This window comes from Abramis brama (genome assembly GCF_963993115.1).
Source record: "Abramis brama genome assembly, chromosome: 18".
Classification (NCBI taxonomy): Eukaryota; Metazoa; Chordata; class Actinopteri; order Cypriniformes; family Leuciscidae; genus Abramis; species Abramis brama.
In genome coordinates, this window is record NC_139980.1 from 17,978,606 (window position 1) to 17,996,470 (window position 17,865).

A 17,865-nucleotide genomic window follows, 5' to 3' on the forward strand; every position below is an offset into this window, starting at 1 on the left:
TGAAGGTAAAGCTGATTTTTCAGCATCATTACTCCAGTCTGTCACATGATCCTTCAGAAATCATTCTAATATGCTGATTTGCTGCTCAAGATACATTTCTGATTATTATCATATGTTGAAAACAATTGTACATACATATATATATATATATATATATATATATATATATATACACATATAATATATACATACGTATATATATTGCATATAAAATATACATATAAAAACTTTTGAATGGTAGTGAACACACACACAAACACAAACACTTATGGGAAAAAAGACCCCAAATGAAAAACAAAAAAAACAAAAAAACATTAAAAGGCATTACATTATTATTGTGGTACTAATTTTTAAGTGAATCACTGAATTTAAAAAATGGCTTTAGAAGATAACGTATTGTTTATTTTGGTTATATTTATATTATATTATTTTATTTTATATCTTTACTCCACAGCAAAAAAAAAAAAAAAAAAAGTACTTCAGAAAATAAAGCACTTTTTTGTTTGTTTTTACAAAATGTATCAGACTAAATTAATAACCTTACTTGGACTTCATTATTAAACATGTCTGAACTCCTTCCCCTTTTGCAACAAAAAGGGCATCTATCTGGCTGTTACGTCAATGGGCATAAAAGCAAGCATAGGATCCTGGAAAACAGCCTGTAGGGAAGCAGCAGCATTGGGTTACCAGACTCAGCAGTGTCTGCCGGCAACCTGCGTCAAAGCCTATTAGAGATTCTGGTGAATCTACATTACTCCTTTTGTCATCAGCCTCTAATATTGAAACCCTGCACTAGGGGTGTGCCTTGATCAAAATGAGATACCTTAGTGAAAACTACTCAACGAAACTCAAAAGAGGAAACAGGCACAGAGTGAAGGGTGAAACTGTCTGGTAAATGTTGCACAAAAACAAAAATCGGAAATGAATCAGACCCCTCAAAACAACGTAAACAAATGAAGCTTTTGTGCCTTCTGCCTAATATGACTGCCTTATAACTTGTGTACTCATGAAATGAAAGGCATTTCCGTCTCAAGTTAACCGTCCACAGACGGCAAGACTTGCTCTAGGCTTATTTGTATAAAAATAAACTGGTGCATTTCCTTAGTTTCACCTTTGCAGGGGTGTCTTATCTTGTTACTTGTGGTTAAAAATGAGGAAACGTGCTGCCAATTGCTTTGTGTGAATGCGATTCCCCACTGATGCGCCGTGACACACAGATGCAAAGCTTTTCAGCCACCCAAACCAGCCCAGTTCCCCTCACTTTAACCCAAACGCACATCTTTTACATATGAAGTAGCATGACTTTACCTCTACCTCTAACCTTCACAGTAAATGGCGGAAAATCAGGGAGTTTCTGAGGTTTTTTTGTTTTTTTCACTGAAGTGGCCCTGCCAGAGCCACTGAACCGCACAAAAGAGCCAGGCACCATTGCCTTCCTTGTGTACCAGCAGTTTTGGACCACTGCCTCTCTATCAGTGTGCCTTTCTTTAGGTGGGAGCTCAGTCGGAAAAGAGAAAAACAAAGTCTTCAGGGCTCTAAGGGTGTACGGGCAATAAGGTATGCCATTATTTGACAGGACAAAAACAAGTAGGGCAGACCGAGACAATGAAAGGGGTGGTGGAGTAAGACGTTTTCTTTCGTTTAAGCTTGTCTTAAAGATGAAATCGCTGGATGAGTGCAGTTTTATTTTCTTGTGTTGACGTATTTCCTGTTGAAGCAGGAAGTTTAGGGGGACAAATTGAAGACAGTGTCCTTTAAAAAAAATGTTTTGCTGAATCATGATTCGCTACTTGCAGGTGGCCCACTTTTAAGTTGCATTGGTTCTGGAAGTCTCTTTCCATTTATTTTTGAACCAGCTATGAGGGTGAATCGCAAAATCAAAAACTGTTATTTAAAGAAAAAAGTATTTGAAAATCGGATGAAAAGACAAAAGGCACAAGACTTTTATTGATTTCAATGAGGGAAAGAACAACAATCCCATGAAGCATTGCGAATGACTTTCAAATTAAAAACAATGGTTAAATATAAATTGATTAATTTACATGTGTTGATTATCTATGGAAACAACATATTTTAAGTTTATTGCAAAATATGCGCATGTGTATACAAATATTTTGAGGGCATAGGGAGACAATTACATAATTTGCAGTGCTTCATAAGAGTGGGTGGTCCATACCACGTTTTGGCATGATTTGAATGCCGTGACTCTGATTGGTGGAATTTTCTGTACAGCATCATGGGTGATGTGTTTTTTTTACTACAAATTCTGCTGTTAAACATTATTATTTAAAAAAATAAGTTATAATAAAATGAACGGATGGCAACGTCGTAGCTCACAAAAGGTGTCTCTTTAAAGGTTTATACGTTTTTGTTAAAAATAAATTTCCCTATGAACAGAAACAGAAAATGAACAGAATTTTAACTTCCAGAACCCAACTGTTGCACTCTATTACATTATCATTCTAGAGAGAATCTAACTGGACAAAAAAAAAACGGTGTGGTTCAAAATGATGTCATCAGTACCTTTGGTCCATTTTTTCCCAAGAGAATAACTGTATATTTTGAATGCGTATATCTACTAAATATTTCGGTCACTTGGTTAGGTGTCTTTTGGTTGGTTTTGAATTCGTTCGTTATGGCAAACAAAATTTTACTAATTCCCACAGAGGAGTAAAAGGGTGTGTACCTGTCTCCGTTCTGTGTCTTCATACTGGACAATGAGGCGTGTGTTAACACAGTGACTCCATGTGTTTCCCAGCGCCGCTGTCACAAACCCAGAGTCCTCCTCAGTAGATACTGAAGGCCCAAAAAAACAAAACAGATTTCATACAGTCAGGGTTCAAACTTTACATTTGTCAAGTGCCAAATTAGAGTAAAAATTGGCTTTGGTCAGTAAATAAAACTGTAGTTTGCCAACAGTTAACAAGTTGCTTTATTAGAACTGTAAAATGTAAGATGACACACAACTGTTCAAAAGTAAGAGTTGTAAGATGGTTTAAACCAAATTGTAACAATGATCACCTGAACCTCTCTTAAATGATGATTTAGATTAAAAAGTCATATTCTTTGTTACACAATTTTATTTTTTTTATTTTTTTAGTCATAAAATTTTTATCTGATGAGAAAACATGCGCATAAACTAGCTGTTTTCATCCAAAGTTGCAAATTTAATGTCATCATTTAGGTGAATTAGCTATATTGTTCAAATGTTTGTGGTAAGATTTCTTCATCTTTTTTTGAAAGACTCTTGCGCTCACCAAGGCTGCATTTATTTGATAAAAAAAATAGTAAAAACAGTAATACTGTTAAAAAAAAAAAAAAAAAAAATAAAAAAAATAGCGGTTTTCTATTTGAATGTAATTTATTCCTGTGATGCAAAGCTGAAATTTTGAGCATCATTATTTCAGTCTTCAGTGTCACGTGATCCTTTAGAAATCCATCCAATATGCTGATTTGTTGCTCAAGAAACATTTATTATTATTACCGATGTTGAAAACAGTTGTGCTTCTTAACTTTTGGTGGAAAACTGTGATATTCAGCGCTCCTTGCTAAACAGAACGTTCAAAAGAACTGCATTTATTTGAAACAGAAATCTTTTGTAACAATATAAATGTATTTCCTGTCACTTTTAATTAATTTAAAGTGTCATATCTGACCGACAGTCTGACCCCAAACTTTTGAATGATAGTGTATATATAAAATGCAAAAATACAGTTTCATAGTCAGTAACAAATATTTATTGCTACTACATTTTCTCATTTCACCCACCATTAGGAGGTTCATTTTGGACTCAGCATAAAGCTGTTTAGCCATATTGCACCATTTCCCAATTGCTATAACTCACTCATCTACAGTGAATCACTTGAATACTTGGAGCCATTGAGTCATTATTGCGGTTTAAGGACTGAGTGTAGAACAGATGATAAGCCCGAAGAACAATGGAAACGCTTCTTTGGGTCAGACACCTGAGGAAGTTACCAATGTTACTATTGACATAACACTCATCCGGGTCTTCTTCGAACTGCTATGTAAACACACCTGTGTGTTTATGTTCGCCCACTGCGCCGCAACCAGAAACAGCCAGGGCCTCTGAGGTCACGGTCTGAGTGTCTTTCTCATGATTCTGTGCTGTGTAACATTTTAAGCACCATGCTGTAATCTGACAATACTATTCACAACTGTCACATCAGCAACTCTCACTTCCTCAAAACATTTCCTGTGGAAAGTCGAGTGCGGGAGAAACCTGAAAAGGCTGGCACGGCATGTCAGTGAACTGGATGTCTGGAAGGCCCCTCCTCTGAAAAAAACAACATCCTCAATAACCCCCCCGAAGAATTTTTTTTTTTTTTTGGAAACAACAGCCAACCACTTTACAGCTCCAGATGGGTTTTGAGCTCTGTTTCACATTAACGGATAAAAAGGGCGAATTCACTAAACAGCGCCGCTTTTCACACAGAATTTTACCACCGAATTGTGCTTTATTTACTAAACACACGCAATCCAGTCGGACCAGGTGCTAGGCTAGATAGACTGAAATACTTTTTAAATAAAGTCAGTCATTCTTTTTGGAGCAAACAACTGAAATTTCATTTTAAAATACATTTACATAAATTAAGCTTACCTAAGCTAAATTTCACTTAAACATTATGTTTGTGTATATTTTCTATTGATCAATAAGTCATTAAATAAGAAGAGCATTGGAAAACTTTGTGGCATTCCTAAAATTCACTAAAATCAACGCATACGAGACCGCTTCATTCGGTGTAACTCAAACCGCCACTACTTTAAATGGTTAGTTCACCCCAAAACAAAACAAAAAAAAGTCATAATTTGGTCACCCTTATGTTATTCCAAGCCCCATATGACTTTCATGCAGGTATAAAACACAAATGAAAATACAAAACTTGTTTCTGTATCTCTATTGAAAGTCTATTCCACAAAAACGTAATCCACATTAATAGAGCGGTTTAATCCAAGTCTTCTGAAAAGACTCGATCGCTTTATATGATGTTCAGATTTCATTTAGTCTTTTATTCACATATAAACATTGATCAACAAACATACAGAGCACATAAAATATGGTAAACGGAAGCTCAAACATGCTCGCTTGACGCACAAGAACCAATTAGGTTCGTTCTGCGCGTCAAGCAAGTATGTTTACCATATTTGTTTCGTTCTATGTGTATGCGTTGATTCACGCATTTTTTTGACAGCAAACCACTTTAACCTAAAACATTTACTTGAAATACTTGATTTATTTCAATAATTTCAATGTTCACAGTTCTCTGATGTTGGTCACATGACATGTAGGCAAACATAAAATATTTCATCAATTTAATCTTTTTTTAAGTGTTTATTAATTTAATTTATTATTATGTTAATTATTAGCTTTTCAAAAAACTCATGAACCCCATGCATTTCCCACGTGAACCCCCAGGGGTTTACGAAACCCTGACATAGATTAAACCACTCTATTCATATGGATTACTTTAAATGTCTTTATGAACTTTTTGAAACATCAAAGTTTTGCTAACATGGACTTTCAATGGAGGGACAGAAATCGTTCGGGTTTCATGAAAAATATGTTCATTTGTGTTTCGAAGATGAACAAAAGTCTTATGGGTTTGGAACGATATGAAGGTGAGTAAAACCTATTATTGTGTCTAGTATCACACCACAGACTCGCTTCCTCATTTAATACAAACGCAACTGCAACCCATCTTGCATCTCAGTTATCGATTATAGGACTGTAGTGAAAAAGACCTAAGTGGACTTCAATATTAATATTACTTTAAAATTGTTGGAATGTTCATCTTGATCTTTTTCATTTACAATATTTACAATATATACTTGTACTTACTACTTAAACTCAAACCAATACTTCATGTCCACATATTTATTTGGTGAGTATCAGAGTAATAAGTAAAATAATGTAGTCAGTCAGACAATTATTATTGCTAATAAACACTTACTTGATGTGTTAAATGAGCACATTTTAAAGAGACGAGTCCCAGTAAAATACAACAAAAAACGGTAGTCTGCTGTATTCTCCACAGTACAGAACCGACCTGCAAGATGGGGAACTGCATTGTGTGAATTGTGTTCAACAGATTTCGTGGGTTACTTTATTTGCATAATTAATATATAGTGACTCAGGCACTAAAACCATGTGCAAATATACAGCGCTATCAACAGGAACAACTCATTCTAAGTGGATTCCCCTAACAATGTCTGAAAGAATCGCAGACTAATGACCATGCAACTTAATGCGAGTTCATGGTAATAAGGTTGGAAAGGGCCAGACTAAACAAATGTGACGCCCTGTTAAGACCCAGCTTCTTAAATCAATGCTCTGGGTTCCAGTATAATCCGCCTACTCTCTCCGATCCCAACAGAAGCCATGGGCGCTGCTTTCCCACACTGTGAAAGCAGGGCTATTCAAAGAATTCAATCAGCTGTCTTTTTAATACCCTGCAAATCAGTTATTATAGGATCCAATTTGCGTTTGCACCAAATTCAGCACGTCCAAATGTTTTTATTGATGGATTGTCAAACAGGGGAATGGGAGAGTTGTTGACTTGGGCTGGACATAGACAAGGGAATGGCTTTCATGTGGTGATGTAGATTCAAAGATAATGTGGTTAAAAAATGTGCAGAGTTCTTTTGTCCTCTGGGCTGATATTGGGTTTAAAGCTGAATCGTGCCAATAATCATGCAGAGGTGCAATTTTTCCAACAGTCTTTTCTCTAATGTTATCCTCCTACTGGAGAAAAAAACATTTGCGAATGTTTCATTGATGTTTATAAAGCTCATCTGCTGATTTGTTGTACATCTACAAGCATATCTGCAAAACTATATGCTTTCATTGGTGGGTTGTTTGAATGACTAGTTGGTTTTAAGGAGGCCCATTTAATTACATCGTTTTGAGGTCAGATCTAGCACAAATTGATCAGTTGTTTCTCAACAGGTGATTGCATTTTTGTGTTTAAATTAAAGCTGCTTTAAACTTTGATTGCACAATTATCAATTTGCTTTGGATAAGAGAAAAAATGTCTTCGTTTAGACATTTACGTGCAAAGTAAACATCAAAACCCTTGCATCGTGCATAATCTAGTTCCGTTCCTCATGGTAAGAGGACTATTTGTAAAAATGCTACAGTACAAAACAGTTAACTGCTTTAACTTTAAGTTACCTTACTGTATACAGATTGGTTTAACATTGCATTATATGTAATATGAATGTAAAATACTGTCAATTTTATAATTTTTTTGTAAGGTAAAACTACGAATTTCTATATAATTTACAATCAAAAACGGTAAAATGAAATTTCTAGAAGTCTCATGACATGACATATTTAAGTTTGTTTTTTCTAAACAAGAAAAAAGTCGTTAACGTACATTAGACGTTTTGTATTACATTTTCTGTTATTTAGTTAATTTTAGTGTCATGTGAGTATTTTTAGCATCTGATAGTATTTTGTCTTCATTTTTTATTTCAATACATTTTAAGATAAAAAGTAGATTTTGGGAGTTCAAGTAGATTGGTATTTTAACATTACCGGGTATATTACTTAAAGTCCCCGTGTAGACAATAATTGTATGCCTCAAAACTCATCTTTGATCATCAAAATTACATATTTAAATGTTTTTTCCTTGAAATAAATTATTCATGCCTTAAAATAGCTTGAATGTAACTCTAAACCCTTGCCTCATTTAGTATACGCGGTTCTATGGATATGCAGATTAGCCCCGCCTCCACTCACTCACACTTGGTTACACTACTTTGTGACGTTAGAAACACCAGAGATTTTAAACCGCGATTTTCTTTGGATCACTGCAGTTTTTAAGAGAAAATACTCAGCAATGGTGTTGACTTATGAATTTGCACATGGTTATGCTTTTAAAGCATATTAAAAACACCATAGACATATAAACAACATTAAAAGCTTGATTTTCAACACAAGGGGACTTTAATAAAATATAAGTTGTAAAATGTACAATTCTCGTAATATCTATAATATTGTCACTGTATTTTTAACAGTGAATTTCTTGCAAACCCAGCTGCCATTTTTTATGGGAAAATAGGATTTATGTAATAGGATTTCTTTAGTGTAGCTACTGGACAATAAATCTTACCTAAAGCTACCACTGCTTTTAAACCCCTGATCTGAGCTTGCTTGATGTTTTCATAAAGCATCTTCATACTTAAAAAATAACAATGTGAAATTTCCTAGAAAACTCCTTTTTTGTAGGAAATTTCACAACATAATATCAGCATGCTAAAATCCTCTAGAAAATTACAGAAATGCAGGAGAAAATGAAACAAAGGAAACCTGCTCTGTCATGCTTTTTCCTATCATACTGCACAAAATAGCCTTCTTATCAGTGTTCAGAGGAGCTCTGAACTAAATCACAGTGGCCTCTTTTACACACAGACCTTACAGTAGAAGCACTGGAATCAAATCGGACCCCAAAAGTAATTTGAAGCCAATGGCTGGTGACTAGAGCGGAAATGGTGAGTAAATCTGCTGAGGTCTGTTATGATTTATGTGTATTGGCCTCATCACAAGCTTGAAGCAGCAGCCAGTTGTAGCCGAGAGCAACTACTATTCTGGACAATAGTCAACATCTCAGATTAACTATGGAAGCAGATACAAACTGCAGGTGTGGCCTTTTGTCTACAACTTCAACAAAAGACCTCAAAAGTAGTTTCCAATACCAAGGCCAAGAGGAAAACACATTTTATTAAGAACTGGCTGTCTTAATTAGGGATGAGTGAGACAAGTCAACTAAACGATACTGCTGTTAGTCAGCACTGAAAATACTAGTTGTTTTATTAAATCTTTTTTGCACATTTATGTGTTGCTCTTTAATTTTACTAAGGGTATGTTCAAATGACTGTCGTTAATGTTACATTTTAATATAACACATTATGTTATTGTATATCTGGAGCGAAAAACAAAATCATTTCGTGTTACCTCAGACTTTGATATTGCATATATTTTTCAGTGGTATTTTGTATGAGATTGGACTGTTTAATTCATATTAAGTAGGCTGTTTTAAATGAACTGCTTATACAGACTTTTTTAACTGTCCTCTGGGGGTTTGTTAACTGTAGACGGTAACAAAATTTCCAATTGAATGTCAATGAAACTAGTCATGGCACATATCCCTAGTTTTAGGGGCCAATTACACGACACCATTTTCAACTAAAAATTAAAAACATTTTATGCGTTTTGGCCGTTCATTAACACGACAATAGGGTTTTGGGGGCCTAAAAACGCAAAGTTTTGAAAACGAGTTTCAAAGTGCAAGTTTTTGAAAATGATAACATTATTATCTCTGTGTAAACTACAGAAACACAAATTTATTCTGCCAGGCCAGTAGTTGGCCAGTAATACTATTTTAGTCGTAAGTATATTTTTTCTGCACAACTGAAACTTTGATGAACTTTGAATAAGTGCAAATCACCTTTATTCCAAAAGATGGCAATGTCTGAAACGCAATGATGAAGTGACATTTCACTCATAGTTACTGCAGGCAGAAAACAAAAGAATAGGAAGTATCATCACCAAATCTTGAAATGGTTCAATGATTTACTGCAGATCAAGTACTGAACGCAATCAAATATTAGTGTCACTGTCACTTGATGGTGGATCTGGTGAAGAAGCTGTCAGCATCCAAAATATTGCTTTTGAAGATGTTGAAAACTATAGTTTTGAGAATATGTTTGAGATGGCGAATATGAGCCAGATGCTGCATGTACTGGGAAATGAGCTCTGACGAGGACAGTGATGATGATATTAAACATCTGCTCAAACTGGACCCTTCCAAGCTCCAAAAGGTAACAAAATACGCTTTATTTTATTCTTCTGTAATTGTTACTCTAATATCAGGAGAGTTTTATATTATTGCGACAGGTAGAGATCTATCCGTGTTAGATATAGACACGAATATGTAATAATGATTGGTGAAACATTCGTACATTTAAGGGTTAAAGTAAATCATTGCACTGGAATAAGTTATGGCGTTTTTCTTTTCTAAATTTCTATAGATGATATGATAATATTGTTAACATTGCCCACTTTATTTAAAGTCTTCTGAATCCATGATATCTTTGTGAGATATCACAGACAGAAAAGACAGAAATTTGAGTAGTTATTCGTGAAAAAAATTGCACAAATCTTCCACTTGATCAGAAGATTCTCACTTGTGCACATTCAAACATGGCATCTCAAAGATGTACAGGACAACGATACTAGTTCTCTAGTGTCTTGTGACAAATTGAGATGCATTGATTTGAACGCAAGCATGAATAAACTGTACTTTTATGGGGGGGGGGGACTTGACTTGAAGACAGATGACTTACAATCTAACAAACTTCTGCTTTGTGTTCATACATTCATACATTTGGAATGTTTGACAATGTTTTCATTTCTGGGTGAACTATCCCTTTAAGTGAGAGGTCAGATAAGACCAAGGATGGAGATAAACAGGGTGAGGCTGTATAAGGGCCATTCTTTCCCTACATAATCCCAAGAGATGGAAAAACATTTGTGTGCATGTGTGAGAGAAAAATACAGAGCAAATGAGTGGGAGAAAGAGTTCCTGGTAACTCCACCTTGCCGAGTGGAACAGTGAGATATTAAGAAACCGATGTCTGGGGGTAAAGTTACAGGACAGAAACGTGTCTGTTAGATAACATGAGAACGGTGCCTGTTTCTCTTTCCTCAAAGCTTTGCCCTAAAACAAGACCCTCTTCAACTGTACACCTGGATGTACGCCAGAGTATACTTGCACTATTCCATACATACAGTGACAGAAGACACGGGTCACTGCACAGCCATGGAATCAGAGATGTCGTGAGATTCGCATAAGGCCCAGACATGTTTGTTGAGCGAGTGGATCGTGTTTTCAGCCACCTGGTTAGAGTAATACCATCTTCTCCAGGGTCAATGATGTATTTCCGAAGAACCTACAACAGCTGCTTGTGTGGAAGGTCATATCTGACGCTCATTTATCCCACATACCATCTCGGAATGGCTTGGAACGATGACTTCCATTAGCCAGATCAGAGAACGGCTCATTAGGGACGGATGAAACAGAAGAGCCTCTTGACAGGAATTTCTGGTCTAAATTTCCACCATCAAATCCCAAAACACGGTCATTTTAAACAAAAACATTCTCCTCAAAAAATCAAGTTTAGACTCCAGCAGACGATGGAAGGCTGTTCTTACCATCTGCCTGATTCCTCTGAGGACAGTGAACCTTCTCGCCCACATGTGTGGTGATCTGGTTAGTTAAAACCACCTGAGGGAGACAGAAGGGAAACATCTGTACTGCAGTTTAGTCCAGTTAGATTAGATCACAGAAAGATGAGAATAAACAGTCTGCTGACACTATGCAAGTTCAGCAGATATTGAATTCAATCATCACGCTACTTAACAAATGTTGACATAACTCATTACATAATACTATTTATTGGGCCATGTGGTAAGTCAATTTTAAACAGGAAAATGCATAGGCCTAAATACAGTATCTCACAAAAGTGAGTACACCCCTCACATTTCAGCAAACATTTTAGTATATCTTCTCAAGGGACAATATTATAGAAATGAAACTTGGATATATTTTAGTGTTGTCAATGTGCTGCTTGTATAGCAGTATGTATTTACTGTCCTCTGAAAATAACTCAACATATAGCCATTATTGTCAAAATAGCTGGCAACAAAAGTGAGTACATCCTAGTGAACATGTCAAAACTGTGTCCAAATTGTCAGTATTTTGTGTGAGCACCATTGTTATCTAGCACTGCCTTAATCCTGCTGGCAATGGAGTTCACCAGAGCTGCACAGGTTGTTGCTGGGATCCTCTTCAACTCCTCCATAAAGACATCTCAGAGCTGCTGGATTGTTGGACACATGGCGCCTCTCCACATTCCGCTCGACAGGTGCTCAATAGGGTTCAGGTCTGGAGACATACTTGGCAACTCCATCACCTTCAGCTTCCTCAGCAAGGCAGTTGTCATCTTGGCGGTGTGTCTGGGGTTGTTATCATGCCGTTCGGCCCAGTTTCTGAAGGGAGGACATCATGTTCTGCTTCAGAATGTCACAGTACATGTTGGAATCCATGTTTTCCTCAATGAAGCGCAGCTCCCCAGTACCAACAGCACTCATGCAGCCCCAGACTATGATGCTACCACCACCACACTCGACTGTAGGCAAGACACAATTTTCTTGGTACTCCTCACCCGGGCATCGCCACACATGCTGGACACCATCTGAGCCACACAAGTTTATCTTAGTCTCATCAGACCACAGGACATGGTTCCAGTAATTCATGCTCTTGGACGGGCTTACTTGTGAGCCAGCTTCAGAAGAGGCTTCCTTGTGGGACGACTGCCATGCAAACCGACTTGTTGCAGTGTGCAGTGTATGGTCTGAGCACTGACAAGCTGACCTCCCGCTTCTGCAACCTCTAAAGTAATGCTGGCGGTACTCATGCGTCTGTTTTTTGAAGCCAGCTTCTGCACCTGACGCACAGCGCGAGGACTCAACTTCTTTGATTGACCATTGCGAGGCCTGTTACGAGTGGAACCCGTCTTGGAAAACCTCTGTATGACCCTGGCCTGTACTGTAACTCAGTTTCAGGGTGTTACCAATCTTCTTATAGCCTATGCCATCTTTGTGGAGAGCAACAATTCTAATTCTCAAATCCTTAGAGAGTTATTTGCCATGAGGTGCCATGTTGAACATCCAGTGGTCAGTATGAGAGAATTGTACTCAAAGCACAAATTTTAACTGCTCTAATACAAGATACAACAATTTGTATGGTCCTGTCAAGCAGACAAAAACATGAACATGATGAATTGGACATGTGGCTTTGCATGGTTAAACGACGAACAGCTATTATCACTCACTTCATTATTATCATTACTCACTTTTGTTGCCAGCTATTTTGACAATAATGGCTGTATGTTGAGTTGACAAGCAGCACAATGACTACTCTAAAATATATCCAAGTTTCATTTCTATAGCATTGTCCCTTGAGTAGATACTAAAATGTTTGCAAAAATGTGAGGGGTGTACTCACTTTTGTGAGATACTATATTATATATATATATATATATATATATATATATATATATATATACACACACATACACACACACACGAATGAAAAAAAGTGATGGCAATTTTGTCAATAGTCAAAGATGTCAATGGCCACTACTGTATAAATTCTGAAATAAAAAACAAAATAAAAAAATAAATAAAAAAAAAATCAACAACATTTACATAAATACTATATTTAAAATAAATTTTGCAGTAACAGTTTCAAGATGAAATTGTATCCTATTTTATATTACATATTATATGAAATGTATTCGCATGAAATTACATTGTAGTAAATTTTGTTATTGTGTAATGTGTGAGTTTTTAGAGGCTTATCTGATAGGGCTCTTCCAGAAAAATGCAGAGGGGTCAAACAAGGGATTGATGAGAGCCTTACAAAATGATCTATCTTAAGTACATGAATATTGGTGTTAATTAAAATATAGCAGTATGTCATTAACAGTACTTGAGCTTGCACACAAAAAGCTAACATTGTTGGAACTAGGTCAATGTTCTGATTTGATCAAACGTGGTATTTAAAGCGGCCTAAAGTGAACCACTGCACTAGTGTATGTCTTCCATGGCTCTCTTAATCAAAACTACACAAATAAAAACAATCAGCCAAAACCTAAAACATTTCAACATTCCTTTATATTTCTAAAGCTTGGGAGAACAAACTTAATTACCTCATTACGGTTTGGCTCTAGGTGCTAAAGTGTAAGGTTTTATTTTGGAAACCTAATGGGTTGACCTATTTTACGGTTATGAGCTTTTATGTGTGTGAGGGGGGCTATAACATAGTTACCTACCTCTAGGAGTTATCTACCATGTGGTTTCATGTTGAGGCCCATTTCTACTGCTGTGGAAAGCAGTATTAAAACACACTTGTGGCCACTGGCAGTGTCAAGCCAGACATTTACTGCACTGATTTAAAACACAAAAGCCATCTTTAAAATGAGCATGGCTGGAGGGGGATGAGAGGCAAATAACTGGAGATCAGATGAGTTTAGGGGTTACAGCCTGAGATGTCCTCTGAGAATAGTTGACTAGTCATTTTGAAATAAGGGAATGCCCAGTATTTTGTTGAAACACACTTACATTTAAACCTGATCCTAATGTCAACAAAGCACAAAAATAGTCAATAAAATGATAGATCCATCCTAATTTGCCTCAAGTAACAATAAACATGATCTGTAACTGCATTTGTAATGCAACCCATTTTAAATTATAGTTTGTAGATACACTGTCCAAACTTAAGTCTGAAAATCTGGAATTCAAAATCAAATTTGAATCTAGAAAAAAGTAAAGCAAAAGGAAGAAATACAAAATACTAAGACATCTAGTGTTAATTGCTTCTATTTTGTATTTTTAGCCAATTGTAGTATAACTGAAATGAAAATTCAGTTTCTTTATTTAAATTGCTGTGATTATAATATCAAAATATGTATTAAAAAAAGTATATTTTATATATTTCTCTATAATGATAATAATAAGAAGAATTTACATTTTTAATTATAAATTGCTAGAAATATGTATTTAACAAAGACAAAAGCGAACAGAAAAACAGAAACAATTAACAAACATTAACTATTATAGAAGCATCGGACCATTAAGCTTTGACTTCGAACATCGTGGGGCTAGTATCTACAAGCATACATCCGGTAAAACAACAAAAGGGGAATACAATTATGGATATCCCCGCTGTTTGTCTCCTACTGCTGAAGCAGGGGAATAGCTTCCTCGAGGATCACATGACTTCCTAGATCTGGCAAGCCTTACCCACTACCCTGACAGCTTGTTTTGCGTATTCTTGAACACCAGCCTCAACAAGCCTCAATGGGGTCAAAGGCATGCCTACCTATGGATGGTGCTTGAGGGAGCTTTGCAAAGTATGTGGAGTGGGTGCTGGTGCAGTGAAACTTGCCACTTGCCATTTACCATCTGCCATCTGCCAAGCGAATGAGGGCAACGCCAGCAACGTATCACAAGCCAGAGCCCACCATGAAAACAGAGCCAGGGCCATTGCCAGAGGCCACATTGCCCTGAGCCCAAGCCCATCGCAGAATCTGTCCAGGAGTGTGAGCCGGCATCAGCGTCTGTCGTCGAGGGCATATTAGTAGAGTTCGTTGGAATGGATTGGAGCTCCGCCCACGCTCTCGTTGCTGAGGTGCGTGAAATGAGCTAGATTACTGAGGAATTATTTTATGAGCTGGATGAGGAAATATTTGCTGGTCTACAGTTTCCGCTGGTTCCATGCAGTCCGATGTTGTCTTCGTCATTGCTGGTTAAGCCCAGTTCCAAGTCGTCTTTGTCGCCATTGAGTCAAACCAGCACCAAGTCTCATTCATCATCCTGCACCAAGTCTCCTTCAATGCCATTGCCTCTGCCCATCTCCAAAGCTCCTTCGTCCTGGATGGTCCCACCCTAATCCTCCTCTTCTGCAATAGCCATCCAGTTCCTCGGCCTCATTGCCACTGTTTCTCTTCAGCTCCTCCGGTGGTTCCGCCTGGCTGCACGGATCTGCCTGGGGCTTCCCAGTCATCAGCTCTGCCGTGGTCTGTGGATCCCTCATCTCCCTCTCGAGCCTCCAACCCCGGACTCCACCTCAGCCCTCCGACCCATCGCCTCCACCTTGGCTCTCCCTAGGCTTGACCCTGGCCTGTCATCCCTCAGGCTTCGCCGGGCTTCCTCATCCCTCTGGCTCTACCTTGGTCAATCGTCGCCTTGGCCTTGGAGTTATCAGATGCACCTCAACCCTCCACCCCTCTGGCTCTACCGTGCTCCTCTTTCTCTCCGGTTTCATTCTTGTATTCACTCCCACCGTCTCTCCCCCGGTCTGCCAAGTCCACGCCTCCACCTAGGTCACGCCGGCCTGCAGCTCCACCATGGCCCTCCAGGCATTCGATGTCACCCTGGTTTTACGTCTCCTCTGCTCCACCTAGATTCCCTCTGGTCAAGTCTCCACCTCACTCGGTCAGGCTCCTGACTCCAGCCTGGCTCCTCCATCCATCATTTCTGCTGTGGGCCTTCAACCTGTCTTGGCTCTGGGTCATACTCTGGCTCCTCCCATCTCTACTCTGGTTCCTCCAATCTCTGCTCTGGTTCCTCCCATCTCTGCCCTGGCTCCTTCCACCATTGTCTCCCCCTTGGGATTATCTTCTTCCAGCCCCTTCAAGTTCATGTCTGTCTCCAGGTCCTCATTTCCACCAGAACCCCCTATTGCCTCTGCTGGATGTTTACAGCGTGAGGACGTGCTTTCCTGGGGGTGTAAAGTCACGATCATGTCTTTAGTTCATAGTCATGTTCTGGTTCATTGTCTTATTCCATTTAGTTTCTAGTCATGGTCATTGTTTTGCCTGATTCATCTTTCATTCATTAGTTGTCACAGTTCCTTATTAGTACACACCTGTTCCCTGTTCTGTTGATATTTAAGCCTAGCCTGACGTTGTCATACTCAGATTCTAGTCAGAATATGAGTTTGATACTGCTCTATTGGGCTGTGATTAAGGGGCGTGTTTCAACCGAACCAGGAAAGAAAATGCCTCTGCACTCAATTGGATAGACCTACAACCAATCAGAGCAACGGAGTAAGTGACGTATGTTCTTCATTCATCTTTCCAATCGACAAATGCCTTGATCACGGTTCTCTGTTCCTCTTTTAAAATTAATGCGCTGTCAATATATTCTATAAGACGCGATGCATGGCGGAATCTGCACATGATGTTTTATAAACAAAGTTCGGGAGGAGCACGTCCAAATAATCAATCCAATCAACTTGTCATCAAACAATTACCATGTCTACCCTATCAGCATGAGAGGAAGCATATTCACCTTATTTTCGAACGCGGAAGTAAACATGGGTCCAGTATCCGGTTTTTGTGCGGCACTTCCGTTTCCTCGCTTCCCTGGGCTAACTAACGATATCAATCGCAAAGGATTAAATGCAGAATTGACAGAAAAATGTTACACATAACGTAACAGATGAATACAACAAAGATCTAAAGCCCCGCCTCACCCAGTTCGGGTACCGGACCTGGTTGAAAACACTCATGCATCTAGCTGGCAGAGTGCCAACTTCGCCGGCGCCTTCAGCACCGCCCTAAACACGGCCGAGCCAGCGCTGGACTAATATATCTATGGAGGTATTTTTGTCATGTCGAATGTATTAATAATGCCATCAGAATGCAACCAAAGCACAGGACAGCAATAAGTAGATGTCTATAAATAATTGTAAATCATACAAAATAAACGCCATGATGACTAGATTTTATACAGAGGTTACTATGATTTTGTTTCTCCTTAGAGTTTTTTATTGAGACTTCATAGCCCAGCCACTTTTCTGGTATCGGGTGGTCTTCTGTAGGTCTTGTGTTCACGAAATGAAAAGAACAAACATACAGTCGTTTCGGTGGTTTCTTCAAATGTAAAGCTTTTAACCACAGGCGAAGGGTAAAGTAGGTTTTATGTTGGACATTCGTTAGACATTCGCCAAGCAAATTAAGGGACTGTCTTAAAACTGCACACACACACAAATAAGCATTCCAAGGTGCGAAACCACGCAAAGCATACTAATAAAATGTAAATATGTGAATTAAGTGGACAACCTATTTTGCGTCAATACTGCCGACGTTGTCTTTGCTGCTATATATTTATGTTTAACATAGGCCTTCCACAACTCTCTCCCCATATGTCGAATATATCACCAATGAGGCTTATCATATGTCACCAAGCAGCAGCAGCGCCGCTTCAGACAC

General features: G+C 38.1%; 1 protein-coding gene across 2 annotated transcripts in view; it reads right to left on the reverse strand.

The window, feature by feature from the left end:
• Positions 1–17,865, reverse strand: part of rad51b (RAD51 paralog B) — a 55,595-nt gene that overhangs the window by 26,261 nt on the left and 11,469 nt on the right. For both annotated transcript variants that reach the window (XM_084091070.1, XM_084091069.1), the window contains exons 7-8: positions 11,237–11,309; positions 2,687–2,796 (exon numbers count right to left, since the gene is read on the reverse strand). In XM_084091070.1, coding sequence (XP_083947196.1) covers positions 2,687–2,796; positions 11,237–11,309 — 183 coding nt within the window. The remainder of the gene's footprint in view (positions 1–2,686; positions 2,797–11,236; positions 11,310–17,865) is intronic.